We start from the raw sequence: 12926 nt of genomic DNA, 5'->3' as shown, positions 1-12926 counted from the left end.
CTGAGAGAAGGATCCTGGGAACACTTCTTCCTTTACACCCTCAGAAGGGGCTAGGCAGGGATCCCACAGCCGAGTGCAGCTCAGTACAATTTCTGGCTGTTTCACAATGATTGATCTAGTGTATGCAAGATGTTTCTTTTCCTTAAGCTGTGCTACAGACACCAATCTTTAGTTCTACATTGGAAACAGAATAATGCGACTCAGCTTTCAAGGTTTTTAAAACTAAATGCTGTGAAGCAGAGCAGATTCTCCAGCTGTAAGAAGTGGTGTATATCTCTACTCGGAAAGCCCAGGAACAGTTTTGCCGCAGCAAACATGCAGATAGTGTAATGAGTTAAACTGAATTGTGATCTTCTTGCCTTGATGGACCATTCAGATATCTTTAGTCTATGCTTTACTTTCAAATGACTCCTTTGATTATAGAGCGGATTGGGTTGGAAAGGACTTTAAAGATCATCTAATTGCAGCCCCCTGCCATAGGCAGGGATGCCACCCACTAGTTCAGGCTGGTCAAGGCCTCCTTGATGTCACGAGACTCGCTAAAAAGTACCTGAAAAGGTCGCCAGGAACAGAAACACACAGACTGCATGGGCAGACACAGGGAATTTTAGATTCTGCTGTTTTTTGAAATACGGCAACCTTACACCGACATCTGACTCAATAGTCAGAAGTTAGTGAGGGCTGGGTTAACCCAAACCCGTGGGACTGCATGGGGATGAAGTGCAGGAAGAAAGACAGGGCTAACTGAGCAAGTGCAGATATGGAGCTACTCTAATGCAATTTTTTATTCTCTTCCAGGTTTTGGTGACAACTTTACATCCATTTCTCTCTGCCTGTGGAGAAGGAAGCGTCTGTGGGGGTATGTACCCAGGAGTAGAGTTACAGTGAGAAGCCAAGTGCTTTCTGTTGAGGAAGTGGGGAAGCCAACTCAGTTGCTAATGTACCTGTTTTGAAGTGTCTAGGTGAGAAGTGAATGTGGCTAGAGGGTCTTGAAAAGATTTGCCAAGTCAAGTTCTGACAAAGATGTATTTGGCAACTCCAGGGCTACTGTTAACGTTGCTGTAATTGTATTAAGCAATAGTATCATGGATTGAGGATGCTTTGTTCATGACCACAGAACTCACAATTAATATGTAAACCCAAGGGTTGGTTTAATAAAGCTGGTGGTCCTTTACAAATCTTTTTCTCGTTGATCTTTAGACCATCATTGCGTTGATAATGCAGTTAAAAAGCAGATAAAAGAGAATGATTTTGTAACCTGAATCAGCTTCAGAGCTTTGTTGTACAGCAACAAACCTGAAAAACTGATACTTAATTGACTACTGAAGACAGCCCAGTTAGAAGAAGCAGTCAAATTCAAGCTGGTATTCTGCAGCCATCTGCAGGAGCACTAAAAATCTGCCAGGTAACTGCTGAGCCTGGCACCATCTTGGGGTTAATGCCTGATAGTCAGATAGGCATTAAAGAGCAATTTAACATTCAAAAGAGTAATTACAGCAGTTCAGAACTGTGAGGCTCAGACGTGGGTGGTTCTGCGCAGGTCTTGGAGCTGCTGTGGAGTTGGCCAGATCTCAGTTTGGCAGGGACGGCGTTGTGCAGCATGGTATGGGGGAGATGGAGGAGAAGGCTGCCAAGAGCTGACAGGAGGACATCCAGGGGCCATCTAGAGAGGGGAACAGGTATTAGTCCTGGGAGAAGGAGGGACAGAGGCCCTGGAGAAGTGTCTGTGCTGTTCTGTTAGTGAATCCTCCTGGATCACAGGGGAGGATGGCGCAGAACTTGCCGGGAGTTCTGCTCCACTGGCAGGTCAGGCTGCACCAGCCAGTATTCTGTGCCAGGTCTCTGCTCAGCTTCTCACTGAGCAACAGACAGGTAAATTGGAAAGGACAGGAAGGATCAAAGGAAAATAAACCTGTCCTGAAACTGAATTGTCAGTTTTATTTAAATGTATTTAAATGAGCATCGGTGTCAGTGGGACAACCAGGCCACATATGATCAGGCAGGGTAAGGCTGTGCAGCAGCAATGCAGCCTCTTAGTACGGGCTGTTCACAGGAGATCTCTGTGTATGAAGCAAAACTGAGGTAGTGGGTGATGTGAATTAATACCCAGCTGTATTAAAAGTGGTATGAAATGGCAGGAAATCTTGCACCTTGACATGGTTTCTTTTTCCAAAGAGATGTGTATGCTATTGCTGGTCTTCTAAGAGAAGAGGGGTGTCTGTGGATCCTGTAACTGCTGGAGAAAGGTGGCAGTTTTTATTATTGACCCACAGTGGCAAAGGTGGAAGGGTCTGGAAGTTGTAAAGATGATATGACAAGCATAGGGGACCCACATAATTTGTCACAGTAAGTGTTTTCCAGAGCATCTTTGGGTGGATGAAAACTACTGTATTTTTTAAGGCTCTTCAATAACCGTGCTATCTTGCTCACAGGTGAGGGAGGATATTATAGATTTGTATCTTCTGAAGCACAGCTAAAATAGGGAATATTAGATCACTGGTTCAGTGGATGAAATGTTAGAGCATATCTCTTAATCTGGGAAGACCATGTACTCTGCAGCAAGCTTTGCTTCATGTTCTGTGAGCAAGGAGACCGATGTCAGGAGTAGCTAACTGCTGCTCCCTAAAGCCAAGTCTGGAAAAAAGCAGCCTTCCATCTTACAAAATCATGTGTCAGGCCAGAACCAGCCATAACATCACATGCATTGGCTTTTTTCTTCTGTTCAATGAAAGATGCTTCACTGCGATATGAGTGTGCTACATGGTTGAGACTGGAACAATCGCGACATAATCCTTAATTCAAACACAGACATTAAAGGTTCCTACCCTGCAAAATGCTAATCTTTATCCATGGTCATCATCCGCAAAGGTGGAAGCAGCTTTAGTCTGTGTTATGTAAATAGAACCACTAGCAAGCTTTTCCCAGTATCAGAAAAGAAATAAATGCAGTTGGATTCTCAGTGAAGAAAGAATCTTGCTTTATAAAAGCAGACACCAACAGATTCAAAGACACATCTAACAGTTCATCAGTTGGCACAGCGCTGCTTTAATCAGGTTTGTCATTTTTCTCCCTTTGGAGAACACACACCCTCCCTCCTGCGTCCCTGTTTGTACGTACCAACCCCTGTTCCTTTAAAGAGTCAGAAGTCTTAATTTAGCACTGTTGGTAGGAATTAAGGGTGTGATGTTCTCATTAATTCAAAGGTGAGCAGCCTGAAAACGCAGGGTGACTCCTAAGAATAGCGCGATCAGCGGAGAGGTCTGAGCCTGGCTCTTGGACAAGCCTAGTGCCAGGGCTTGCCCCAGGCATCGCGAGTGCCCGGGGAGCAGCTGAGGGAGGACAAGCTCACCCAGACAGTTCTTCCTACCTAATTTTCCAGCTCATGCCCTCAAGCAGGACTTTCAACAGTGATGTTCTCTGATCTGCGTTCCTTCAGTTGGTGCACGAAGGCACTTCTGTGCCAGCTGACAGGCAGAGGCTGTCCAACCCCTCCGAAACCCTGCCACAGGAACCTTACTGAAGGTTCTGAGGGCAGCAAAGCTCCGTGCAGCCAAGTTCAGGGGAGCTTCAGAGCTGATGAGCTGTAGGGGTTCCCCTGCACTGCCTGGGGGGAGGAGGAAGAAGAGAGTGGACAGGGTAAAGGTGTTTTTAGCTTGCTTTTATAGCTCCCCACTGCTCTTGTCTGTTAGTAGCAGGCAATAAATATTAATCTCCCTACACTGAGAATGTTTTGCCCACGACAGTAACTGATGAGTGGTCCCAGTCCCAAAGAGCGATCCCCTTTTCCTATTTTCTCCCCCTCTTTGAGGAGGAGGAGGCGTGAGAGAGCGGCGCAGCGGGGTTCATCCACCGCCTTCCTTCCCAGCCAGTCCCCAGCGATGTCTCGGGCAGCACGGGGCAGTGCGTTCAGCTCTCGGGCGAGTACAGTTTGACCAGGTGCTGCAGCTCCGTGGCGTAGCCGGTGACGGGGCAGCGCTGGTGAGCCTTCACGTAGCCATATATGCAGCGGTAGCAGAAGACAAAGCCCGACGTGGACAGGGCGGTGGCGTTGACCCGGACTTTGCGGCACAGCGGGCACAACGTCTTCAGCTTGGGTAAAAGGACCGAGCCCTCCCCGTGGTTGAGATGCAGGGGGGGCGGTGGAGTGGGCAGCGCCGTCAGGGATTTGATGGTTTCCTGGTTTTCCGAGGAGTACCACCAGTCCAGGAACTGGAGGAAGAACACGCACACGGCCAGCCCGCTGGACAGGGAGAAGGCGATGCCACCCAGCGCTCGCCTCGCCGCTGACTGCACTCGTGTTGTGATGCTGGAGCAGGGACAGAAGATAGGGAGAAATCATTATTAGTAAGGCACATCGCTGCCTGCAAGCCATGGCAAAAAGGCTCGGGGAGTAGCAGGGCACTGCTTTCTACGGCTTCTTAACGCTAAGCTGTGACACCAGCGGATCCCTTGTTTGTAATGGAAACATCTAGGATGTCTCCGATTCTCTGTGTGATAAGAAAGCTTCAAGTCTTGTTCCAACTAAACGAGGAGAGTTTGGATTGAGGGGACCCGGACCAGAGATCATTTCAGCCCTGGATCATCCCTGTGCAGAACACTGGCTGTGGTAATGACTGTGTTGCTGCTCAGAAACATCTAGTACCCAGGTTCAGTCCTCTTAGCAACATGTTGCAGCCAGCTTCCCTTAGGTAAGGACTGAACAGATGGGGTGCCAAGAAAAAAAACCAAGGCACTTTTATTACCACAAAAGGCTGTGATGCTAATCTCTGCTACCTGTTTGCTTGTTTACACTAATCGTGTTCCCTTTTGGAGCGCAAGCAAGCTTTTCCCTGAAGAGTTTCTGCAGAACAAGACGCTTCCACCTGCAGAACCTCCTTGAACTCGACACCCCGTGCTGTACCTGTGTGCCTGCCCTGCGGTGGGCACGGGCACCTTCCTCTCCAGGCTCTGGATGTCTTCTGCAGTCAGCCTGACCAGGCGGACGCCGGCTAGCCGCAGCAGGGGCGAGTGGTGCTGCGCCTTCCCGAGGATGTAGCACAGCTGCTGGACCAGGAACCAGCCCTCCCAGCTCATGAGGACAAAGGGGTAGGCGGCGAGGAAGGCTCTGTAGAAACGCTTCCAGGAGGACGACGGGGGGTGGATGGAGTACTCGTCCTCCTCCCGGAGGCTGGCCACCAGCCTCTCCAGCTTCCCCTTCAGGTAAGGGACGAGGACGAGCAGCAGGAGGGACCGCCAGTGCTGCTTCTTGGGCAGCCCGGCGGCGGCCGGGGCTGGCCCTTGGCGGCCTCGCAGCGGTACCCGCTTCAAGCTGTAGAAGTTTTCGGAGAAGGAGGCGCTGCAGGTGGCCAGGTAGTGCTGCTGGAGCAGCAGGTCCAGGACGGCGTACGCCTCGTCGAACCAGCGCCACAGCCAGCCCAGCCGCCCGGGGTTGGACTCGGCCAGCACCTGCAGTGAGAACACGGGGCAGGGATGGAGCTGGAGGCAGCGCACGGAGTCACGGGCGCTACAGATAAATCACCGCTGTGGTTTGGGGCTGGGTGCCTCCAATTTGTGAAGCTGCCCCGCGAGTGGGGCAAAAAAAGTGAATTTTGGTGAAGGAAGGCTTGGCAGGGTGTCACACAGGGAGGCTCCAGCCTCAATATCTGTACAAGGTGATCACTCACTTTGCCTTCAGCACCCAGCACCTCTCCCTCCACATTTGGTTTGGGGCTGGGTGCCTCGAGGCTGTGAGGCTGCCTCATGAGTAGGGCAAAAAAAGTGAATTTTGGTGAAGGAGGGCTCAGCAGGGAGGCATGTAGGGAGGCTCCAACCTCGTTATCTGTACAAAGCGGTCACTCATGCTGCCCTCAGCACCCTTCAGCACCCAGCACCTCTCCTTTCACCTTTGGTTTGGTTCAGGGCTGGGTGCCTCCAGGCTGTGAGGCTGCCTCACAAGTGGGGCAAAAAAAGTGAATTTTGGTGAAGGAGGGCTCAGCAGGGTGTCGCACAGGGAGGCACCAGCCTCAAGTGACCACCCTCGCTGCCCTCAGCACCCCTCAGCACCCAGCACCTCTCCCTCCACCTTTGGTTCTGGGCTGGGTGCCTCCAATTTGTGAGGCTGCCCCGCGATTGGGGCAAAAAAAGTGAATTTTGGTGAAGGAAGGCTCGGCAGGGTGTCACACAGGGCAGCACCCAGCCTCAATACCCACACAAAGCGACCTCCCTCAGCCCCCCTCAGCACCCCCACCCCTCCCTCCATCCCTGCAGCCCCCCCCTCAGGCAGCACCCATGGGTGCCGGGGGCACCCAGCGCAGCCCCGGGGAGGATCCCCACGGACTGAGGGCGGCCTCACCTTGGCCAGGTGGCGCAGGGCAGGCCTCAGGGCGGCCGTCAGGCTCTCCTGGGCCACCGCCTCGAAGACGCTGGGCCGCTGCCCCCCGCCGCCATCGGCCGGGGGCGCCGTGAGGTGCGCGCCCAGCTCCGCCATGGCGCCCGCCCCGCCGCCGGCGGGAGGCGCTCTAGGCCCGCGCGCGGCTCCTCTCTATGGTTTTTGGGGGAGGGAGGGGGGGAGGGGGCTGCTTCTCGCGAGGCCGCCCCGCAGCTTCCGCATCCGCCCCGAGGCCACGCCCAGCACCCGCCCCCCCCCCCCCCGCAGAGTGAGCGGAGCGGTGAGTGGGGGAACTGGGGAGACTGGGGGGGACTGGGAGGGGTACAGGGAGGGGCTGGGGGCACTGGGGGCACTGGGTAGAGGGGCTGGGGGATACTGGGAGGGGCTGAGGGGACTGGGAGGTACTGGGAGGGGATACTGGGGGATACTGGGAGATACTGGGTAGGGGGACTGGGGGATACTGGGAGGGGTACAGGGAGGGGGTATAGGGAGGGGCCGGGGGCACTGGGTAGGGGTACTGGGAGGGACTGGGAAGGGATATTGGGGGGTACTGGGAGGAACTTGAGGGGGTATAGGGAGGGGCCGGGGGTACTGGGTAGGGGTACTGGGGGGTACTGGGAGGGGCTGATGGGACTGGGAGGTACTGGGAGACTTACTGGGAAGGGATGTTGGGGGGATACTGGGGGGAATGAGAGGGTACTGGGAGGAACTGGGAGGGGGTGCAGGGAGGGGCTGGGGACGTTGGATGGGTGGACTGGGGGATACTGGGAGGGGCTGAGGGTACTGGGAAGGGGTACTGGGGGATACTGAGGCGTACTGGGGGGGATGGAGAGGGTACAGGGAGGGGCTGGAGACACTGGATAGAGGTACTGGGGGATACTGGGAAGGCCTGAGGGGACTGGGAGGTACTGGAAGACTTACTGGGAAGGGGTATTGGGGGGATACTGGGGTGTACTGGGAAGGGACACAGGCAGGGGTTGGGGACGCTGGTGGGGGTATTAGGGAGAACTGGGGGGATACTGGGAGGGGTTGGGGTGAGGAGCTGGGGGGTGCTTGTGAGATACTGGGAGGGGGTGGGGTACGGGGGGATACTGGGAGGGGATACAGGGATAGGGTGGGGGCAAAATACCAGCAGGGGTTACTGGGAGTGGGTGGTGGCTCTGGGGAGGGACTGGGAGGGGATACTGGAATAGGGTGGGGCGATCACTGGTGGGGCACTGGGAGGGGGGTACTGGGATAGGGGGGCCATTGGGGGGGGACTGGGAGCAGGTGGAGGCACTGGGAGCGGGCACTGGGCAGGGACAGGGGATGTGCCTGCAACTGGGGGGTACTGGGAGAGCTGTGGGAGGTGCTGGGGGGGGGTGAGGGGGGGCAGGGGCAGGCGGGGGGCTTCTCCTCAGCTTCACCCCCGGGTCTGATGGGGCTGAGCAGGGGCCAGGACCCCCCCCCAGTGCTTGTTGGTGCTGTGGAGGGGAACGGGTCTGGTGAAGAGAGGGTAATTTGGGTCTGGATCTTCCCGAGGAGCTTCCCTTTTCCCTGCCGTGCCCTCGGTAGTTGGCTTCTGGGGCTAAATCTCCTCTGTCCCTCCGAAGAGAGGGGAGGTGGGCGCAGTGCGGCTTCAGGACCCCTCCTCCTGCCTGCAGGCAGGGGCAGCAGCCAGATGCTGCGGGTTTAAAGGTCGGCGCCGAGACCAGCAGGGCTTCTTCCTTGTAGCTGAACACGATTGGCACGAGGCATGTAGTGCTGTGCCCCTTTTTCCCTGGGTTTCTCAGTCACCTGCTCCTTTGGTCGCTGTGAAATGAATTCGGGGTGACCCAGGTGGGTGGCTCAGAGCCACCAGGAGCAGGAGGAACACCCCCAGAGCCTCCCCCAGGCGGTTTGCTCAGCCGGCATGGCAGGAAGAGAGGAAAAAAACGAGCAGAGAAGGAGAAGGGAGATAAAAACCCAGTCCTGGTGCCTGGTTAGGGGAGGTGAGGACCCAGGAGCTGCGGGGAGCTGGGCTCAGCCACAGCTTGCTTCTCCTCTGCCTGCTCAAGGAGGCCATGGGAGGTTTGCAGCATTCCCTCAGCTCCTGGGGGTTCAACTTCTGGTCAGGAAAAGGGTGGTGGTGGTGGCAGGGCTGGTAAAGGGATGGGGAAAGGAAGGGAAGCGCCAGGGAACAGCGAGCTGGTTGCGTGGCTGGGTGTCGGGGTTCACAGCCACACTTGTCCTTTGGGTGCTGAGCCAGCAAATCTGAGTGGTAAGCAGGGAAAAAATGACTCGCTGCTTTGCTGGTGGCATTTAAGGTTGTATAAGTACATATAAGAGGAAGGGAATTGGGCAAAAAGTAGAAAAAGAAGGGGAAAATAGGAAAAAGCCCCGTTTGGATGTGGTGAGGGTCGCGGGCCCGCGGCGCTCAGGCAGATTGTGGCGTGGGGAGCAGCACGCTGCACACCCCCTGCTTGTTTTTCAGGCAGCGCCTGAGAATTGTTTGAGTCATGTTTGTTAGGAGCTGGCAGCCGCCAGAAGAAGTGCTGGCTCGCCACATGCGTTTGGGTGTGATGCGCCCAGCGTTTGTTTTCGTGGAGCTGCTGGGGCCGATCTTGGAGCTCTGGTAAGCGCCCGCTGGCCCAGCGGTGTTTTTTGGTCCATAAATGTGCAGGGCAGCCCCGAAATCACAGGCTCGTGTGCCTGGCGGAGGTGGGATGGAAGGTCTTGGCAGAGGGATTTCAATTTCAAGCTCGAGAGAGCTGAAAAGTGAAGGCTTTGCTTCGCAACGAAACTGCCGGCTGTTCGGCAGGGTTTAGGAAGACCAAAAGTAGGAAATGAAATGAAGGAGCCTCGGGGGAGGCGTTGCAGAAGGGTTAATGGCTCTTCCCATCGAGGTGCAGCCTGGAGCTGTATGGTTAGGGGGAGTTGGCAGGTCCCTTTGTCTCAAACTTCCACTTCTGGCTTCAAATGGGCAGTGCTTTTTTTGGAAAACAAAATTGTGTACCTGGGGGAAAGACAAGCGCAGCGCATGTGAGATCTGCTGAGTACAAGCAGTTAAAAACTTCGTTTTCATCCTCAGATGGAGCATTTAAAAGCCTCTCACTGACTTTTCCAGCTTGTTGCATTGTGTTTTCACTGACATTGTCCGTGTGAGCCCTCCACGTCCCTGGGTTTGCCGAATAACCCCAGCAGCAGGTGCAGGATGAAGGCTGTGTGTGCGTGCACGTGGGGCGTTTGTTCCTTCCTACACATCGTTTTCTCGCCGATCCGTTGTTCCTCTGAGTTTCTGGGTTGCAAACTGGCTGCTGCCATCTCTGCTGTTTGACTCTTCCTTTACGCTTTTATTTTCAGGTGTCTCAAGGAGCTGGAACCATGACGGACTCCAAGTACTTCACGACCAATAAAAAAGGTGAGCGTGAGGCAGGAGCAGAGCACTGGAGGTGGTGGCTGGCTATTTTTTACTCGGCTCCTTTAACTGCGTGCAGAAGAACTTGTGCCTTTCTGTTAGCTCTGCCCCTGATTCTCGTCTTAATCACCCAGGGAGCAACTTCCGAAGTAGGTCACATGGTGGTAAAAGACAAAAGTGGTGTAATACACAGCTCTGTGATGCACCAAGTGACCCAAATTGTTGTTTTTTCAAGGATCAGAGAGCAAAACAGTGGGATATGTGTACAGGTATGGTCAGAAACAGGTTTGGTTGTAGGCTGAGAAGCTCAGGACTGAGGATGGTTGTTCAGATGGGCATCATGGGATAAAGGTGATGGAGAGAGATTAATATTTCAGGTGAAAGCATGATTCTCTGCATCAAGCTGACGCAGATAATGGAGGTTTTCTGCTGCTTCTTCCTTCAAAGTTGCAGTGAAATACGTTTGTTTTCCATGTGCTCCATTTAACACTCACTGGGCTTTGCTGTGTGCGTGGTGGTCACCTCTCCTCTGGGCAAACAGCAGCAGTTAAAAACTGGAAGGGATCCCTGGGGCTGTTTCACCCATTCACCTCCCCAGGGCAGGACTTTGTTTGCTGGAACAGTCCCAGGCAGATGCTTTTTTTTTTTTTTTTTTTCCTTTTCCCGACACGTTCTCAAACAAAACATTGTTTATCCTAGCTCTGCCTGGCTGCAATTTAAGCCTGATGTTGCTCATCCCTTCTCTGGGAGATGTGGAAATGGTTCACATTAACCTCTCCTTTCCGGAACGGCTGAGTGTTTCTAGTGAATGCTCGCTAGTGAAAAAACCACAGTGCTGATCCGTTTCTGAGCTCATACCGAAGCGTAATGAAACATAAAATAAGCAAATGCAGTTCGCTTCGTTCTGAGGAGCGCCTCTAGCTGTAAGTTCAGCGCTGAAGCATCAGCTGTGTTTTTCTGAGATGCCTGCAAGAGGCCAGGGCACACCGGGTGAGCTCTGGTGAGCAAGCTGCTGCTCAGCTCCGGGGCGTGATCTCGGTGTGAGTGATGCTGGCGTCTCATGCTCAGGCAGGAGATGCTACAAGTGGTCACTGCCCTCTTCACACAAAGCAGTAACTTCTGTTCGGTGTGAAGTACACGTTGGTCTTCTTGTGCCAGGCTCTTTAGTAATTAGTGCTGCTGCTCTGACAGAATGGCACTGGTGTGTAGGAATCGAAGGCTAGGGGCTAGGAGGTATTTTGTCAGAGATGTTTTGATATTTGTAGTGAACGTGCCCTCCTCAGCCTGTAATTTCTAGTGGCAGTGCTGCTCGCTGTCCTTGCTGGGAAAGGAGCGTTACCCGTCTCGCACCGCTTGCTGTGTCTGGAGCAGGCCTGATAAGCTGCTTTCTGCATGCATTACCCTGTTTTGCAAACTTGCTGTGCTGCTTTGGTGATCCAGCCTGAGCTGCCTCCCCATGCAGCGCTATCTGGAAGAACTGCCATCATGCCAAGGCTGCTCTGGTGACCTCGGCATTGGGGCAGGCTGTACTTACTTGCTGCTTTTCTTAGCAAGAGCTCTGTCCTTCTTGCCCAGGAGGAATTTATTCCACTGGACTAAATTTGTGCTTTCCCATCTCTGTGTATCATGGCAGTTGTGCTACACTGCAATCTTGTTCTGCTCTTTTCTCACTGCCCCTGCAGGAAGCAAGTGCTGATGGGCAAAACTTAAAAAGTCTGGGCTAAATTCCTAGCTAAGTTTGTTTTTTCTTGCAGGCACGATTCTGGCGTCTCCAAATATCTTCTCATTCTGGTTATATAATGGTTGTTTCTGAGAAACAGATGCTACAGGGATGTGATTTCATGTTCTGAAAGTGGGAGAGCTGCAACGTGCAGTGTGGTTCTTGTTAACGGCTTTCTCATTAGCAAGGTGTAGCCCGTGTCATTCTGAGTGTTGCAGGTTGTTTCTTGTTGCATCGTGTTCCCCATGAAGTCTGACAGCTTCCACGTGCGTTGGGTTTATGGGAACAACAGGCCAGAAGAATAAAAAGTCACTCTCAGGCTCTCTCTAAAGCCAACCCTCTTTCTTCTCCCAAGAACCTCAATCGGTTTTTTTTCCCAGGAGAGATCTTTGAACTGAAGGCTGAACTCAATAATGAAAAGAAAGAGAAGAGGAAAGAAGCTGTAAAGAAGGTTATTGCAGCCATGACTGTGGGGAAGGATGTCAGGTAACAGCAAACTTCACCTGTAGCAGCTCTGGGTCTGCTGGACCTCAGTCAGGAGCACCAGGCACACATCTCTGTCAGAGGCTTCATGGCAGTGTGGTGTGTTGCCACAGAAATTAAGATAAGATTGCAAATGTAGAGCTATGACTTCATCTAAGGATGGAGGAACAGATAAACCGGAGGGAATAAAAAGTAATCTTTTTGTCCGCAACACTTGACCTTCATGTTTAGATCTCTACATCATCCTTAGAGCTGCAGATGTCCTTGTGTAACTTTCTGCTTTCTTCTGCAGTGCTGTTTAGAGGCTGACACTTGATATTTGAGTGAAACTCAGCTTATCGGTGTTTAATCTCCTAACCTCTTAAGGGTTTACCAGCTTCTTTGTAAATGTCTTGCATTACCAAAACATTTTACCAAAGCATCCGTTTTTCTTGTTGGTTAATTCCCAGGCCTGGCATGGTAAAGTCTTCTTGTTTGGTGAAATCCCTAATTAAAACACTTGAAAACTGATGCCTTTTTTTTTTTTTTTTTTTTTTTTTAAACCTGTTCCAGACACTGATCTATGTTAAAACCCATAAAAAAAAAAAAAAAAGATTAAACTGTTATAAAACTGTCTTGGGAGGGACGTGACCTGTCATTAGACTGCACAATAATTAGAGTTGAACTTGTTTTCTTGGCTTCCTTGGTGTTGTTGCTATCCCTTTGCATACTGTGTGATCTCACTGCTTATTCTCTGTTCTTGCTTATCTCTTGTCTATCCAGCTCGCTCTTTCCCGACGTTGTGAACTGCATGCAGACTGACAACTTGGAGTTAAAGAAGCTGGTGTACCTGTACCTGATGAACTATGCCAAAAGTCAGCCAGATATGGCCATTATGGCTGTCAACAGCTTTGTGAAGGTAACTTGTTCCCACAGCTCATCAGAAAGGAGCTCAGCACAGCGGTTGTCACCGTTTCTCCTTCGCCCTTTAGCCTTTCTGA

General features: G+C 52.5%; 2 protein-coding genes across 5 annotated transcripts in view; one reads left to right on the top strand and one right to left on the bottom strand.

Annotated features, from left to right (window-relative positions):
- Positions 1–798: 798 nt before the first annotated feature.
- The window catches only part of AP2B1 (adaptor related protein complex 2 subunit beta 1), a 78580-nt gene continuing 66452 nt past the window's right edge, over positions 799–12926 (top strand). For 2 of the 4 annotated variants that reach the window (XM_082776289.1, XM_082776286.1), the window contains exons 1-4: positions 6623–6647; positions 9689–9746; positions 11844–11949; positions 12709–12844. In XM_082776289.1, coding sequence (XP_082632415.1) covers positions 9710–9746; positions 11844–11949; positions 12709–12844 — 279 coding nt within the window. In that variant the 5' untranslated portion in view covers positions 6623–6647; positions 9689–9709. Of the gene's footprint in view, positions 860–6622; positions 6648–8941; positions 8961–9688; positions 9747–11843; positions 11950–12708; positions 12845–12926 lie in introns of those variants that run through there. The other 2 variants (XM_082776287.1, XM_082776288.1) reach the window with 2 other exon arrangements.
- PEX12 (peroxisomal biogenesis factor 12) lies at positions 2942–6491 on the bottom strand. The gene is made up of 3 exons (XM_082776338.1): positions 6332–6491; positions 4901–5445; positions 2942–4306 (listed from the first exon to the last, which is right to left on the bottom strand). The coding sequence occupies exons 1-3, from the start codon at positions 6464–6466 to the stop codon at positions 3907–3909; spliced, it is 1080 nt and encodes a 359-aa protein (XP_082632464.1). The 5' UTR covers positions 6467–6491; the 3' UTR covers positions 2942–3906.

Source organism: Aythya marila, assembly GCF_965140915.1.
Source record: "Aythya marila genome assembly, chromosome: 20".
Classification (NCBI taxonomy): Eukaryota; Metazoa; Chordata; class Aves; order Anseriformes; family Anatidae; genus Aythya; species Aythya marila.
Note: the sequence above shows the minus strand (reverse complement) of the source record. Positions and strands in the feature narration are given on the sequence as shown.